This window comes from Prosopis cineraria, unplaced genomic scaffold, assembly GCF_029017545.1.
Source record: "Prosopis cineraria cultivar Desert tree isolate PC_DT_omini unplaced genomic scaffold, ASM2901754v1 PC7, whole genome shotgun sequence".
NCBI classification, from domain to species: Eukaryota; Viridiplantae; Streptophyta; class Magnoliopsida; order Fabales; family Fabaceae; genus Prosopis; species Prosopis cineraria.
In genome coordinates this window covers 3,814,239-3,832,457 of record NW_026555338.1, presented here as the reverse complement: position 1 = coordinate 3,832,457, position 18,219 = coordinate 3,814,239, and the positions used below count along the sequence as shown (strand labels likewise).

The 18,219-nt window shown below is 32.4% G+C and overlaps 1 protein-coding gene across 1 annotated transcript; it reads right to left on the bottom strand.

The window, feature by feature from the left end:
- Positions 1–4,931: 4,931 nt before the first annotated feature.
- LOC129315176 (DNA mismatch repair protein MSH2-like) lies at positions 4,932–16,071 on the bottom strand. The gene is made up of 13 exons (XM_054958736.1): positions 15,877–16,071; positions 15,708–15,757; positions 13,433–13,465; positions 10,681–11,754; positions 9,701–10,255; positions 9,494–9,631; positions 9,325–9,414; positions 9,164–9,235; positions 8,840–8,950; positions 8,414–8,540; positions 7,098–7,297; positions 6,413–6,565; positions 4,932–5,336 (listed from the first exon to the last, which is right to left on the bottom strand). The coding sequence occupies exons 1-13, from the start codon at positions 15,923–15,925 to the stop codon at positions 5,133–5,135; spliced, it is 2,856 nt and encodes a 951-aa protein (XP_054814711.1). The 5' UTR covers positions 15,926–16,071; the 3' UTR covers positions 4,932–5,132.
- Positions 16,072–18,219: the final 2,148 nt, after the last annotated feature.

The following is an 18,219-nucleotide window of genomic DNA, read 5'->3' as shown; positions in this document are numbered from 1 at the left end:
CGAGATTCTTTAATTTTTCTTAAAAAAAAGGACTTTTTGGCAAAATTGTGATATTAAAATTTGCAAGCCTTTTAATAGTTTTTGGGAGTAATATGAGAATGAATAAAAGCTTGCTTGGAATTATAAGATTCATTTGGTATGTTTGAATTAAAATTCTGAAAAAATGATTGAAAAATTTGATAAGGACTCTCAAAGGTACCATGTTAAGTGTTGGACATTGATTAAAGAAATTAAGAATTTTGTATATTTCAAAGTTTTTATTGTTAATAGAAGATTTAATTGAATTGTTTGAATTAGAGAATAATCTGAAAGGGGGAGTTTTTGAAGCCAATAAATATTATTAATTTAAGTAACTAAGTATTACATATATAATATATTATATATAATTTTTTTGGCCATATAAATCATATAGAATTAGATGCCATTGAATCTTATGATTGACCAGAATATATATATATATATATATATAGAAAAGTTTTGTTGGCATACACCTGACAATTTTTAAAATGATGTGTAATTTTAAATGATTTAATTTAAAAAGCTAATGAAAAAATAGGCTAATATATACTTCCCCCGTTTAAAAATGTAAAGCATTTTTAACTGAATTTCACTCTCCAATAAAATAGTTACTTACTTTCAAACTACCCCTATCTTTTCATATTTATCCCTATTAAACATCCTATAATAAATATAAAACCACTATCAATAGAGGCACTTTTGAAAAAAAAAAAACAATGATTACATCTCAACAGACTAAAAATGCCTTACATTTTTAACATCCAACTCTTTAAAAAATACCTTACATTTTTGAACGGAGGAAGTATGTATAAATATTATGCATCATTCGTTTTTTTTATCAATAAAAAATTAATACTACCTCCATTCATAATTATAAAACATTTTGGGAAGAATCGATATCTCAAAATATTTGGTACTTTGACAAAAAGACTACATTAATGATATTTTTCTTAATATTATGGTTTCTATTATATTTTGTCTCCTTAATATTCTTTCATAGAAAGAGTATTAAATGAAAGATACCTTAAGAAGTTTATATATTTGTTTTGAAAAAAAATAAAATTGTAAAATATATTTAATGAATTTTATTAGTATATGTAATTTTGTTTAAAATTTTTTTATGAATTAAGATAGAGGAAGTATTAATCAATAAAAATATTTTAACAAAATAAATTATATGTAATAGGTATATATTTTATAAGAGGCATATATATATATATATATATATACACAAGTGTAAGGAGGGGGTTATTGTTTTAACTGTCTTTTACACCCATCCTCACCACTAATGTGGTCTTGGCTCTGAATTAGAATTGAGTTTAGAATGTAAAATTAGGAATTCAGCTAGAGATCATGAAATCTAGATGGAATTAAGAATTTTATATAGTAAATTCCATTTAATTGAATTATTATTAATACGAATGTTACTTGCAATCAAGGTGTTGATAGTTCATGACTTGCTCTAGCTTACATAAGCTATTGTGTCAGGTGACCTGGGTTAATTTGTTATGAAGGCTTATTTGGACTGCTTGCATGTTTTAATTATGTTATATATATTATTGGAAGAAATTTATGATGTTTTGGGAAATGATAATTTGTTATATATGAAATTCCAGAATGAAGTGGATATATGATATATCAAACCATCTTGTATGTAGATAAACTTTTGTAGGTTGAAATGATCCCAATATCAGGAAATTTCGTAAGTTAAAATGATGTCAATTGTTGTATGTTGAAATGATGTCAGTACCATGAAAATTTGTATGCTAAAATTTTGCATGCCTCATTTCCTGCATTTGATTTGCATATTGTCATCGCTCACTCACTTTGAATATATATTCTTTTCAATTACTTCATTTGGAATTTTATTAGCTAAGTTCATTCATACACTTTTCTGCACAATGGGATGAGTGCTAATAGATATAGCTGAAGGCTTAGGATTTTGTTCATAATATTGTGGATCCACAACTTTGTTTGGATATGAATGAACTATGTTATTATAAAATTTGAATTTATAGATTATGGTTTTGGAATAGTGGATGAGCTCGTGTTTTGATGACATTCTTGGTCTCGATTGTAAATACCCTAAGAGGTGGGTAAATTGGACTAATTAAAAATTTAAATAAATTACAATAATAACAAATGAGATGAAGGAATGAAATCATCAATCACGAGAGTTAAATGAACAAAGCTTAACACAAGTAATTTATCTTAGTTTGACTCCTATCACTTGACTCTATGTCCAATTCTCGGGAACCTCTTAAAATTTTTAGCTATATTATCAAGATTAATTTGGACTCTTGGTTGCCTCAGTATATAAACAGACTTCTTAATAAATCTGAAACTCTCTCCCTTACAAAGGTAATAATGAATTCCTTTAAGCTCCCTGAGCTTAAGTTCCTTTGTTTTGAAGATGTAAAACAGGGATAAACAGAATAGGTTTAAGAATGAGCTACTACTTCTTTTAAACTCTCTTTTAGAGTAGATATATAATCAATGAAACTCTTTATTAATAAATGATATACAGAAGATAGGTGAACTTTGATGCTTAAATAAATGCATAATGTTCTTGTTGTTCCTTTCCTTCTTTAGGTTTCATAAATGAGTCTATTTATAGTTAAAAATTATAAATGATCTGTTAGACTCATAATTTTTTTTTTTGAGGTTGCTTGTGATTTGTTTCCTTCTTGCTTTGTGTTTCCTTAGATATTCGAGCTTCTCTAAGGTTCTCTAATGGGTTAAGCAATGAAACAATTTACGGTAGAGACTTTCTCTTTTGTACAATAACAGCTGAAAACATTAAATGCTTATGACAAAAGTAGTTGAAGCTTATACGTTTTGGTATAACAGAAAATAAGCTCGGTGACTAAAACAAATATGAGCAACCAGAATAATTTCAAGAAAATAATTGTGTTTAAATATCATTTGGTAAAGATATAAAGTGAATACAATTGATTTTGGATGAAAAGAAGGATTAAAAGATGAGTTCAGATGAGCTTTGGAAGTGATATGAAAAATAAAGCAAAAAGATTCATAGTAGTGCCGGTGTTACAGTAATGAGCAGATACAAATAGAAGGTCATAGCACAGGTGTTGTTCTTATAGTATCAGTGTAATCCAATGCGTAAAAGATGAAGATTCTTTGATATTTGTAGAAGAATTAGAATATTTCTGAAAAAATTATCTAGCACCATTGTTAAAAGGAAATAACACTGATGTAATACATCAATCAAATCTCTTCATAGGATAGAAGAAAAGATAGTAACGGTTTTAAGGTGTTAGAATAGGTCTTGCACAAACTTAAACAAAACTTAGTACAGGTGCTAATCAAGTAACACAGGTATTGTCTTAATTCAACCAAAGATAAATGAAGAATAAAACTGATGTTGAATAGATAGTACTAGTGCAAGGAAAAATATTCAAATAAGAGAGACTTAATTGCACAAGTTTAAAGAAGTAACACTAGTGTTAAAATAAGTAGGACCGGTGTTATATGAAACACGAATCAATAGAACAATGAGAATAACAAGGGTAGCATAGGTGTTACAACTTCCAGTACTAGTGTCATCAACACTTGAAAACACTTTTGAACAAGACAACTTCAAGGACAAAAATTATAGTTAAGTCAAATACTTAACTAACAAAATGACATACCTTCTATTACATATAAACTCTCACTTAGTCAAATTAATGTAAAGCCAATTAACTTGGTTTTAGTTAAGAAAACCTGAAACGCATATAACTTCTCTTTATTTTATAATCATCAAAACCAGAGTTCAACATTGATTATGCCCGAGCTCATTTGCGTGTTTTAAAAAATGTGCTTGTAAGTAGACCTTCACATAAGTTTGCTACCATAGTTAGCTTGTATAATATTTAATATCAATCAAACTCTTTCTGCTACGGTAATTCTATTAATTAGTTTATTTTTTTCCTACCATAATAGGGTATTTATTGTTTCTAAAATTACTTCACAAAAGTTTTATTCTAGTTATCATAGTAGGATTTTTTTTAGAATTCAAGAGGTTATGGGCTTGTTTGGTTTCTTTTTTCATTTTTTTTTGTTCTTTAAAGTTATTTTGTAATACAATTTTTAAAACAAAAAAAAAAGAAAATTAATTTGATTATGTTAATTAAAATTAGTTTTAGAATTAAAAAATAAAATGATAATGATAATTGCAAGCAGTTAATAGCAATGATTTATAATAAAAATTGATTAAGCTAACTAAATTTTTCGATAATCAAATGTCATGTGTTTTGAAAATAAGAAAAATAAAATGAAAATAATTTTAAGATATTTCCATTTTTTGCTTTTGAAAACAATTTTAAAAATAATTAAATCCAAAACACTTATCTAAACTGATCTTTTAAAATTAGGGCTATTTGATTTTTATTCTCACTTTATATTTTTAAAAACTATTTTATAATACAACTTTTAAAATAAAATAAAATGAAAATCCATTTATTTATATCTATAAAAAACAGTTTTAGAATTAAAAACTTGGATTGATAACAACAATTATAGGCAATTAATAGTGGCAATTAATAATAACAATTGATTAAGATAACTAATTTTTAATAATTAAATATAGTATATTTTTAAAAACAAGAAAACAAAATGAAAACATTTTTAAGATATTTCCATTTTTTAAAAATAATTAAATCCAAAACACTTATCTAAATAGATCTTTTAATATCTTTTTGTTTATGAAAACATAAAACAGTATTTGAAAACAGAAATTGAAGTCTTTTTAATTTGCTTCTTTTCTACCCTGATTAGTGTTTTATAAATAAGTTTAATTCTTTTATCATGGTAATTCTTAATTATATGTTTTAAGGCTTCTGTTACCGTGATAATGTGTCATGTATCCAGATTAATTAGGGAGTGTTACACAGCCACTAAACACGGGATGAGACATGCAAAGTTCGTTTGCAAATACCAAAGTGCCAATGATTTCATCGAGGAACATGGTGACAATTACCAAAAAACAGTAACTACTTTTAAAAATCATCCTTACTGGAATGCATCAGGCTCACCAACAAATCATGTTCTGCAACAAGCTCTACAAAATTCACATCATTAATTGGCCTGCCAGAAATTTCCATTGTTCAAACCTACTGCAAGACTTGCTGCAGCCAGCAACAGTTTTTTGCATCCTTCACTAAAGCATCCTTTAACTTCCTTATTTCTCGAAAAGCTTGCATTTTATCCATAGTTCCCAATGGCAAAGCAGCGAAAGCTTCAAGAAATTGCCTAGCCCTTGCTGCTCCTTTAGCGACTTCATCAAGTTCAAACTCTATCTTCCGCTTAGAACCCACCTGCAAATTATATCTACAAAATTAAAACCATGCAATCTATTTTTTTTTCTTTTGGGCAACAAATAATGCATCCTTCAAATAACAAATTGTAGACGATACACTTTTGCAGAGAAAATTGCATAATTTGGTAAATGTTGAATATATCAAATAATAGAGAAATGACAGATTGAAATGCCCCTGAACATACTAGTCGGACAATTTCCAAAATCTAAACCAGATGATATTGAACATTGAAATGGTCAAAAGAACTTGAAAAGAAAAACAATTCAGCAAGAAGCAAGGCACACGAGACAGTTGCATCCTTCAAAATTTGAATACAAGGAGCTGTGTCGAGTCTGTGAAAAGTATAGTGAAATAACCAGAGACATCTCCCATTCAATATATAAAGTATGGATTCAATCATCCATGGAATTCCTCCAGTGACGAATAAATTAGGAATGCTTTAAACATTTTCATAATTAGCAAGCTAGTATACTGAATAAGTTTACCCAAATCCTGTCACCACTATCACCAGAATCCAAAGAAACAATTAAAACTCCTTATATACTAAGAAGCTAAGAAGCATGTGATGGAGACTTAGGTAGCATGGAATGCTAAACCCCATATTAAGTTATATAGGATGTTTAATAAGGGTATTGAAATAGGTTTGTTCTCTCCCTCAATAACAAGCATGTGAAGGAATGTTCCCTATCCTATTTGAGCACCCATCATTTGGTATTAAAGCTCTTCATACAGAATATTCTGAATGTCCAAGAGTACAATTGCCTGGACATGCTCTCGCCGAGAAGGACCAATTGATGGAAATTTAGGTAGTATGAGATGCTTATGTCCCAAAATGAGAAATATATGATGCTCAATTTAAGAGGGTTGGTTCTCCCATCTTAACAGTTAGCTTTTGGGAGAGGGTTCTTTATCCCTCTTGAGTACTTATCAGCATGTTACTTGATTTAAAAAAGGAAAAACTTTGCAAAACATGGATGGGATTAGAATGGAACTAGGCCACTAACACGTCACTTGCGGGTCTGCAATGTTGATACCTTACCATATGAACCACATAAAAACATTATAAACTATACCTCCTGGTTAGCATCAACTAAGTTTATTGCAGACGGAGAAAAATATTCCAATTCTGCTGCTTTTTCTCGAGCCATAGCAATGACACTTTCTGGGAAATTTGCAAACTCGGCAACATGAATACCAAAACTTCGATCACAAGCTCCTGGTTCAACCTGGAAAAGGGAAACACATGATATAGCATGAACTGGCTTCATGCAAGTGCAAATTGCTTTTAACAAGGGCACTAAATTATAGACAGTGGGAGTTCAAACTTCCAAAGATGATATAAAATCTTGTCAAATGATGACCAGCTAACGTGTCAAGTGCTTTGAATGGATGCAATACATAATCAATGAACGTCTTTTAAGTGTAATTCAACTTGTGAAACTCTTTTAGGTTCATATGATTGGGTTGTCAAATTGGAATAGACTTCTAATATTGCAAAAATAGAGAAAAATAATAGTAATGTTGCTCTACACAAATTATAAAGGAAAGGATGGAGAATCACTTAGTCTGCTAATGATTTTGATGGAACCTGTTGGAGACCAACAGGCCCCCATTTGGGCCCATATTTAGGTCCATAAGTCCAATTATGCTTATCTACATGTCAACTTTGGGATGATAATCCAGTTCAAGAAAGAACACTACACAAACAATACAATAAAGGTACATGGGACACGTATAGAATTTTAGGAAAGAATTTACCTTGTGTAGCATAGTCAGTTTGCGGGTTGATGAGTCAACAATGGCAGAAACATGGTAGTTTGCCACACCAACAATTTTCCTCTTTGGATCATCATTGACTTTTTCATAGGCTAAAGCAGTCAGTTCATGAAAGTGGGTTGCAAACAAAGTAGGTGCCTTGATCAGATCAACAATGTGCTCACAAATGGACCAGGCCAAACCTACATGCCACCAAAAGTTTGATGTAATGCACTAACCAATGGTATGCATATCTCGGTGTAAGCAGCAACATAGGAGTCATTCTTAAAAAAAAAAAAAAAATTGTAAGAATTGATGTTTCAAAGGAGTCCTCCTATTATTCATATTTTTACTAGAAAACACAAGCATACCATACACGTAAATAGAAATGAGAAGGCTGAAGGATAAGTTTTGGGTTGCTTTTAGACGCTATTTGGCAGTTTACAAGTGTTATGCAGTTAAATATTTATATTTACTCATTTTCAGTTATAGGCATCAGCAGTAGTGTTGTATAGGGTTAAAAGTGCAGCTTTTCCCCTCAACTATTCGTTCAAGAACGTCTGGAATCTTAATCTTACATGTGATGTAATTTTCCCCTCCAACATTTAAAAATGGTGCCCTAACATTTAAAAAGTTAACTTTGACCATTCCATGAGCAAAAAAATTTAAAAAAAAGGACATAAAATTGCAAATAAATACCCTATAAGAAAATTGATATCAATTAAATTCCTAAAACAATGGTTGGCCAAAATACGATTTTGGCCTTTTACGCGAGTAAAAAATAACACTTGTATCTTACTATTTATATGTAATTTAGGGGACTTAATTAATATTAATTTTCTTATAGGGTACTTATGTGTAATTTTATGGGTCCTTTTTCATAATTTTTAAGATCCTTTTCTGCAATTTTTAAATCAATTAATAGTCAAAGTTAACCTTATTAATGGCAAGGTGCTCAATGCACCATTTTCAAATGTTCAAAGGGAAAATTGCACCACATGGTAGTTTAGGATATCATAAGCTCAAGTGAATAGTTGAGAGACAAAAGTGCCCTTTAACCTTTTCATAAATTTTAGTTCCTAATCTAGAAGGAAGATATCAGATTTGAACCTTGTTATATTTAGAGATCCTCCTACTGTTTATTCGATGAGAATGCACATAGATTCTAGTACTTGCTCTCTGATAAACTCTTCCTACCCATGAACTCTTCTGAACACAGATCTTAACAAATCTGTTCTTTCCATCATATTCTGGCAATAACAACTCAGATTTAAGAAACGGTAACAATACATTAAGAGAGTTCCAAGAAAGAAACAAACCAAATCCATCACAAGTTGATGTTCCACGTCCCAACTCATCAATGATTATGAAGGACTTGTGTGTGGAGGCTCTTAATATTAATGAAGTTTCAAGCATTTCTTGCATAAATGTAGAGACTCCTCGAAGCTGGCCAGAAAGCGACAAGCACTCAGAATATGACAGTAAGGGTATGATTCTATTCTCATAGAAAAAGTGTACTTTCACGATGTAGACAATAAACTTAAGATTGCAATTTCGCATCGCTAAACCTCTAAAAGGATATAGAATGATACTAGAAGCAAAAACAACAATATGGCAGTCAGCATTACCACAGTAATCACTAAAATTTGACCAGTTTCAGGAATGATACTTTTTTCTGTCAATTGACAAATTAAATTTGAAGTTTTATTATCCAGAAGTTTAGGATTATATGGCATATGACTCACTTGGCAGTCACCAGCACCAACACGAGCAAAGATGCAATCACGGACAGATATGCTGGCCTTGTCACAAGGAACAAAAGAACCAACTTGTGCCATCAAAATATTCACACCCACCTACATATGATTAAATTTAATGTTAACTAATGCTTTTGACCTCAGGTAGCATAGGTGTAAGCATCTGAACTCTGAACTGTATCCATGGACTGAGGAACCAAATATACAGAGACATGCTAGACACCACAGTTGATAGTCAAATCAACACAAGTGCAGGTTGTCAATAAGATAGCCATTAACTTCCCAGCTAAAGTGGTAAGAAGAGATAAGCACCTGTCGGATAAATGTTGATTTCCCACCCATGTTAGGCCCTGTTATTATTTGAAACCAACTTTTTCCTCTGATCTGATTTGTGACCAAAATAAAAATCAATGAAGTGGTTCAATATAAAATGAAGAACTTGGTCTTGTTCCAAAGATTTCATGAACACTTACAAGCTTGCAATCATTTGGTATAAAATTCACACAGTCTTGAGCCTCAACACAAGGGTGTCTACTGCCCTCTAAGATAATATCTCCTTTGTCCTATTCCAGACATGACAATGGTAGAGAAAACAAAAGATAAAAGGGGAAAGAAGTTAAAGAATAGTGCAAAAATTGTGACAGTCGCAGATAACCATAAATAAGTACCGATGAATGTGATCTCAGGCCTTGTGTAAGGAGTATGACAACTAGAAGCCAAATCAGCAAAGCTTAGTAAGACATCCAATTCAGAAAGCAATCCAGCCAAGGATGCAAACAACTGCAGAATGAAAATTCTTCAATCAAGTGCAGAACAAAGCAGAAATGAATGAAACATAAATAAAGATACCTCGGAGAAAGTTGCTACAGTTCGAACTACAGTATTGACAAGCTCTTTTTGACAGTTCTTGTACTTCTCAAGTATCTTCTGATACCGATCCCCTAGGCTTTTAAGCTTTGAGTTAACAAACTTCACTCCATCTTTCCTGGACTCCAATACAATAAACTTAGTGCTGAGCTTATTCCTTACTTTTGGCTCTTCCTTCTTTGTGATTCTGAATACGTGTCCAAATTGTGTGGTTTTATCTAACTTTAATGCCTTATCTATGGGTAGATCAAGATCTTTTGCAGTTTCTTGGTGCAAGTTGTGTATTGAACTCTCTAGGGATTCTTGTTTTTTCTTCAGCTTAGTTAATGTGGAATTATAACGTGAAGCAATCATGTATTCCCCATTCTCCAGTTGATCAAGGTCAACAGCAGCTTCTACGAGACCAATGAATTTGTTTAGCATATCATCATCAGTCCACAACTCAAGAGGTTTGAAAAACCGCTCCTTCATTATTGAGGAAAACTGTCCATCATATATTTCCAGTGCACTTTTGATGTGAGGTAGCATTATACAAGACTGCACAGTAGGAATTACAATGTTACCATATAATTAAGCTAATATGGACAAAGAACAATCATCCACAATATCAATTATTGAGAAGGAATTTTGCAAGCTGAGCTCCTAGGCTCTAGAGAGCATACCACTGCAAATACATATATGAAGTAAACAAACTTCTTAATGATTAAGCTGTATTGGAATAATGGTAATACCAAATGACTTCTCAATTCTCACCTTTAAAAAATGAAGACCCCAAAATGGTAGGTTGATGGTTTTAGATCGCAACATTTGCAATCAGCCAAAACCTCAATAGTTAAATATAGAGACTGGGCTCATGAATTTTAGAAATTTTTGAAGTAGACCACAAAAATCAAAATTCAGAATCATGATAGCATTAGGTAAATTTTTTTTTTAATAGGAACCACAAAAGGAAAAAATTTTACCTGATAAAGTTTTACAACATGTTGCAGACCAGCACTTTGCTTTTGCAGATTTCGCACCAGTCGCTCAACATCTGATATTCTTTTCAGATGTTGCCTCAGATCTTGACGAAGAACAGCATCCTCTACAAATGCTTGCACTACATCCAGCCTAGAATTAATTTCTTTTACATCTAATAGGGGTTGTTTAAGCCACATGTGCAACAACCGTTTCCCCATTCCAGCAGTGCAGGTTCTATTCATGAGACCAAACAAACTGAAATTTTTGTTTGCATCGGTTTTACTTTCCAGGACATTAAGAGCCTTCATGGCAGCAGAATCTAACCTCATGTAGCTGTCAAGATTGTAACTTTGAAGAGTATAATTTCCATAATTGCTTTCATCTACAAGTAACTCTGTATAAGAGAGTAATGCACCCAAAGCACCAGGTGCAAATTCAAATGCAGAAACTAAATCACGAATTGGTTCAATTGAACCTTTAACAAGCCTGCCAAGGTCATGCACCAGATCCCTGGTTTTATACTTGGATTTCTTTCTCTCTGTTAACATCACACCACACTTGGTCAGTGCATCATACAACATCCTATTTTCATTAGATTTGCCACTCTCCATCAGCAGAAGACATTCCTTGCAGCCAAGAGCAATCAATGCTGACTCCACATTTGTAAAGTGATGATCATCAAGAAATTCAGCCATCCCAAATACTCTCTTAGTTAGATCAACAAATCCCAACCCAACAGTGCATTCATTTTCTTGAAAGTTGGGCGATAGTGCAACAACAACAGGGGAATCTTGCATTTCACTGTTAGCAAACAGAATTTCTTCAAAACTGCTTATATTACCAGGTGTTCCGCTTTTGATGAGTCTCCAGTTAGAGCCACTTCCTTCATAGAGCTCAAGAGTATGGTCTGTTCTCTCCAGAAGGAGATCTCGGGCAATTGTTTCAAACATGTTCCTACTGACACTGACACTGGATAGTGCATCAGATCTGCTACCCAGTTGCCTTAATGCAGTAGTAGTATGGTAATAGGTCTTAGCAATAAAAGTTGCATTCTCACCATGAGCAGTATAGTAGTCCTGAAAATTTTGAAACAGATATCTAATGCACTGATGATCATCATAAAAGATGCAGATGACCAAGGAAAACAAAAATGAAGTATCCCATAAATATAGCATAAACATGACTATAGTCACAATGAATCTTGATAAATTGCATATTTCATGTATTTTTCTACGCATCTTATGGATTTTGATTAATTTTTGGTCCATTTGGATTTGGAACTGAAACTGGATTTTAGAATTTTATTGCATAAGCTGGGCAATTGAATATTTTCGTCCATGGTGACAATTTAATTTCATGGGCCATAGATTTTATTTCACTTTGATTTAGGAAATTTTAAAAAAGGAAGCAAGAGGTGTGGCATAACATGCAAAGGAGACCAATTGATAAATCAAGAGTGAAGATTAAAAGCTAAGATTAAGTGAAGATCTAAGGGAGAAAAATAATTATTAAAATATGAAGAGGTGGTGCCATTTTAAGTGAACCAACGGCCAAGATTAAACCATTTTCCACACAGGATTCAATGGTGGAGGTTAGGAAATTGATAGTTCCAAAGTGCATGGTGATGTCTTCAGAGTCAAGACAAGTGACAATTCTTTTTGAGCCTGCTTCAACTTTTAATCTTAGAATTTTTAACAACAACAAATGTAACATATAGAAATTATATTTGAAGACTTAGATTTAGGAATTGATTTGGATTGCTATTAGGTACTTACATAGGAGTTTGGGATCCACATATATGGCATAAGGAATTGTGTCCACCTGTGGATGAAGCTTGAGGTGTAAGATAATTGAAGTCAAAGGTGTGTCCAAGGTTTAGTGACTTCACATTGTTAGTTGGTTGTCATCAATTCAGTTGTAGTTTTATTTTCTAGCTGTTCTCTTTTAGTTCATAAAATTCCAGCACTTAAAATCCTGTTTCTAACCTCATTTAGCTGCATTTAGGTCTAATTCAACCCCACACATCAATCATTGCATTTGCACTAACTCATCGGTCATCACCCAAGCCAGTTTGTGTATTTCTTATATTTCTAGTGGTTTAGATTTCCCAGTGTTTGCATTTAGTTAGGCACTCATTCCTATAGATTACACCCCTATTTTAGGTCACATTTAGTGTTAATTAGAGTCACCTAATTCATAGTTCACTTGTCAAATCACTAGCTCTGTGAGACACGACCTAGGTTGTAGTACAATGCAAATTTATAAACCTAATTTATTTTGATAACTACTCGACACTAGGGTCAAAGCCTTATTGGTAATTTACAAGAATAGAATTTCAGGAACTATTTAAAACTTAAAAGACTGATGCAGCAGTTAAAAGCTTGTTCATCAGATCAATCCAATAATTCTTTTTTAATGAATGGGCTTTTTTCAGATGAATAACCATCATACATTGAATCTAAAAATGCCAACTCAGATTCTCAAAAGCTTCACATTTTGAATAATAGTGAATAAAACTTAAAATGATATTGGGTCTATCATTCTCAAAGAAATTAAGAGGGGAAGGGGATGGAAGATATCTCATTAAATACTATTAGTCAAAAACAAGGTAGCCCACAAAAGAAAGACACTGAAGCTTCTGCAACCACAAGCTACCCCACAACAATGTCAGACATGCATGACATTTACCAAAAAAATCACTATTAAGCATTTACAACCTCATATGGCAAATATGAATGAATTACATGAACTCACCTGGCGATCAAATAATCGAACCGCCCTGGGGTCCTGTAACAAATATATAAATAAACATAACAAATGGAAAAAGTGTATTACCATTGCAATATGTGCCAAAATCAACTGATTAATGTAAGAAGAGAATTAAAAAACAAAAATTGTTTGCCAACGTGTAGGCTCACACCACTAACATTTTGGTTGATATTTATTGAAGAAGGTCAACTTTGGCCTTACCCTCTTGGGCCCATGATTGCTGTCAATTAGTGTCATTACCATTTCTTCCTACTTTAATTCTCTATTTTAATTAGTTTTTATATTACTCTTTGTTAGACTTTTATTACTCAGTATTATCTAGAGTGTTTATAGAGATTTACCCTAGATCTCCTTGAGGTGGATAGAGCTTTGGAGACTTCTATATATACTACATCCTTCTTTGAATAAAACAAGACAGCTGAGAGCAAAATACCTCAGCCATTTCTGCATGATATTAGAGCAGATGAGATCCAGTGAGAGTGAGCGAGTGTTTGTGAGTGAGAGACTGCAGCAAAATTACTATCTTAGAATAGAGTTCCATGTGTCAATCACAGTTATAGAGAGGGGCCTAATCTTGTCGTTCACAGCCCCACATTGACTGGTAGGATGAGGTATTTTTGCCGATCACAACAATTATAATACTAATTTCAAGTCAACTTGCTGTATTTCCCAGGATTTGAGGTTGGGGCAGATGATTGGCACATGTGACAGAGAGCGAGACTTATATTGCTTTCAAAGATAAGATTCAGCAGTGAAGAAAGCATGTATTACCAGATCTGTTCCTAGACATAAGTCTATAGGTTTTGTGCCTGATTAGGTTAATTAAATAAGGTTGTTACATTTACATTTTGGTCATCCTAGTCCTGAGTACTTCAAAAAATTGTATCCTCGTTTCATGAACAAAGATCTTTCCTTCTTTAATTGTTGTGTTTGCTCTTTACCCAAACACATTTGTTATTCCTATCGTTTTAATCCACAGTGATGTTTGGGGTCCTTCAAAGACAAAAAAATAAATGAAGCACAATGGTTTGTTGCCTTTATAGATGACCATCCACAGAGAATTTTATATATGCTAAAGGAAAAATATGAAGTGCCTATCATTTTCTAGATATAAGATGATTTGATTGAAACTCAATTCCGAACAAAATTCCAGATTCTTAGAACTGACGATGCAAAAGAATACTTCAGCGTTAGCTTTGAAAATTTATCTATGTTCCTATGGGATACACCACCAAAGTTCTTGTTCTTATACTCCACAACATGGAGTTCTTGGAAAAACTGCCGTATCAGACATGAAAAAATCTTTTACTTGCCTCAAATGTTCTGAATTATTTTTGGGGGGAAGTTGTACTTAAAAACTTATCTTATTAACTGGTCACCCTCCAAAATTCTCAATTTCAAAACACCTCTCTAAGTTCTGCTTGAAACCTATTCTACCTCTTAGACTTTGGGCACACTAATTAGCAAGCTAGGGATGATGGATATTTATACCACGGTTTGAGGGGGTGTTGAAGAACATCTGTTTTGGGCCTCAACTTCATGGGCCCATGATTGATGTCAATTAGGGTTATTATTGTTTCTACCTACTTTAATTCTCTATTTTATTTAGTTTTTATATTACTCTTTGTTAGACTCTTTGTGATTCAGTATTATCTAGAGTAATTATAGAGTTTTACCTTAGATCTCCTTGAGGCAGCATAGAGTTATTATAGAGTTTTACCCAAGATCTCCTCGAGGCAGCATAAAGGACTCCTATATGTTATCTATCCTTCTTCGAATAAAACAAAATAACTGAGAACAAAATACCTCAGCCGTTTCAGTGGTATTGTTTGAGGAAATGAAGAAATAATTAAACTCAACAATGCTCATACACCCCGCAACATATGGAAGAAGTTCGCAAAAGTACATTAGGTCCTCATTATGTTTAATCATCGTTATTTTTTTCCTTGTAAATAGCTTCATCCCTATCCCTATAACAAAACACAAACAGTCTACTCATAGTAATGTTCCTCCTTAAGAGAAAAGGCACAATAGTACAATACTGAGGATATAGAAAATATGCCGAAGTTGTCAAAGAAACGACTTGAAAAGAGAGCTACAAAAATTCTGTCAAACGTAAGCTTTTTGGGTCCGTATTCAGATCTCAAAGTGAATATAGAATTTCCCATCAATGCTGAAGCCACCTTCAGCAGCCATCTGGTGGAGCCATACCCATTTTGAGAGAGATGACTAGAACAAAGAAGGAAATGAAAGTACTTACATGAGGTAGCGTTTTGAAAAAATGTAGAAAGCCCTGGGCTTGCTTAGCATCTAGAAACAATTATAAACCAGGAAAAAAAATCAATAAAAAAGTTTCATTCAACAGCTGCACGCAAAGAAAACAAAGAAGACAACTGAGCAGAATTTTCTCTCCGCTGCTTTCATATTACCTAATTTGAGCTTAGGGAGCTTGTTCTGTTCCTCAAGATTTTCATCCATAGCAGAGATTAGGGTTTCAGCCGGGAAGCACGACACGGGTTAACCTTCGTGTTAATAACTATGCATGAGCAATGCATACGATGATTTGATGGGCATGCCCATGTAAGGCCTGTGGCGGGAAAAACTGGCGGGATTTTGAGGGTTCGCGTGTTTCACACGCGCCGACGTCTTAATTAACTTGAGGAACGACAGGGCAGAAAATAAAAATGGTGATGATTTTCTTTTATTATTTTTTATCACAAGTCAAAAATTTTATTCATTACTTGCATAAAATCCAACAAGCATGTAGTTTAATTGATAAAGAATTGTACTAACTTAACCAATAATTTTTAAGTTCGAGTTTTAAATATATATGTATTAAATACTTGCTTGAATTCCATCAGAAAAAAGAAAGTAAAATAAAAGGCTATATATAAATGTCACCTATCTATGTTTAGGTGTGCTACAATCCTATCTTTAGGATGTCTTTCTTAAGATTATATGCTTTAAATTCAAATTTAGAATTAGATTTGAAATCATTTATTATTTTTATATGTATATATTTGTTCGTCACAAATTGTTAGTTGCGTTTGAACAATATAAGTGCCAAGCGTACTAGAAATGTAAAGTTGCAAATATGACAAAATTAAAAGGTCCCTAGGCTCCCTTAATTCAATTCACTTAGATGTCAATATGTAAAGATAATGATACAAAAATAAATTGGAGTTGAGACTACCCATGCGTGTAAATTGTTTATTCTTGATTTCATTAGTTGGTCCCCTTCTATATTTGAATGCATAATATTGTGGTACCTAAAAAATCAAGAACCTATTTGTGAAATATTTGTTATTGCTTGACATGATTGAGTGAGATTTGGGCATGTTAGATAACGATCTCAGATCCTTTTAATGGCTTCGCATGTTCAATCACTCCAAGTCATAAGAGTCAATCCCCTAGCCTCAATACATGCTTAGCATAAAAACCTTATTTAAAAACAGATCGAGCTTTGTTTTTAGTTGAATATTGGCTTGTCATTTCTTATTTTTGTCTCTTTGCTATCTTGGGCTTTCATTTTAGGCCCAAACAATATATAAATAGATTATTTAAATTTGGATTAGGTTCAAAATAATTTATCATATATATATATATATTATTCTAACTAGATTTATCTAATTGAAATTCAAATCAAATAATTTAAAATGGAGTAATTAGATTATTTTATATTTACCTTGAAATAATAAAATTAAATTTTGTTTATACTTTGATAGGTTGATGAGACAAATTATTTATACATATTTATTAGCTTATTAAAACCATTTTATTCACATTAAAAGTCTCCATACACATTCATATCACATTCTTAGTGCAAATTTACTTGAGTGTTAAATTACATGCATTTGGGGTATTTTGTTCATAAAATGCACTTTTTTCACCAAATTAGGGTTAAGGTAAAGATTTATGTCTTTTAATGGGCTAAGACAATTGGTCAAATTAGTTTTTATTAATTCATCCTATGTTGAGAATTGTTAAGAAATGACAACATTTGAAGGTTGCCTCCTTTTAATAGGGTTTTCAATTAATATTTGATTTTAGTTTAAGTATGTGCTTATCTACACTTGTATCTTGTAGGGCTTTTATATTCATTTTCCTTTAGTCAATTTAATACTTGGATGAATTAAATATTTTCTATCTTAGTCTAACTAAATAAATGTCACACTATAATTATTTGATTATTTCATTTAATTGTGACTTAAGTGAATTAATGTGACAAATGAAGATATAATTCAAGGCAATCAAAGAGAGCTTTTAAATGGCAAAAGAGGTGTGACTTGTGCAGACTTGAGGAGGTCCAAATTAAGTTTGGAATCGTGCATTGTATGGGATCAAGTCTACATTAAAATTATCACTAATTTTCCCTCCAAAACACTAAGTAATTTAGCCACTTGAGGAAGTTGACCACAACCATTTTGCAAGTTTTCATCACTTTTCTCTCATTTTCTCTTTGCTAATTTCATGTTCAAGCCTCTCCATTCAGATCTCTTACTCATTTTCCCACATCCAAACATTTTCTCACTTTCTCATCCAATCAATCACCCATGTCTCTATCATTTCTCATCCAAATCATACAAAATCACATTCATTCTACTGCTCTCTCTAATCTCATCCAAACCCTTGCATCAAATTAAGGATTGAAGGCTCCTATCATCATTGCAAAGAGATGAAGTGGTACAGCCACATGGGTTCTTCCTTGGAAGCTTTGAAGATGATGATGATTGGCTAGATTTCTCAAGGGATCCTGGAGGGAAGATGGATGG

Excerpts from the sequence above, each read along its gene's own strand:
- LOC129315176 (XM_054958736.1), bottom strand. The coding sequence starts at position 15,925 with ATGGATGAAAATCTTGAGGAACAGAACAAGCTCCCTAAGCTCAAATTA. Across the intron at positions 15,758-15,876 it reads GCTCCCTAAGCTCAAATTAG|ATGCTAAGCAAGCCCAGGGC; the intron begins GTAATATGAAAG and ends AATTGTTTCTAG. Across the intron at positions 11,755-13,432 it reads TTCGATTATTTGATCGCCAG|GACTACTATACTGCTCATGG; the intron begins GTGAGTTCATGT and ends CAAAATTTTCAG.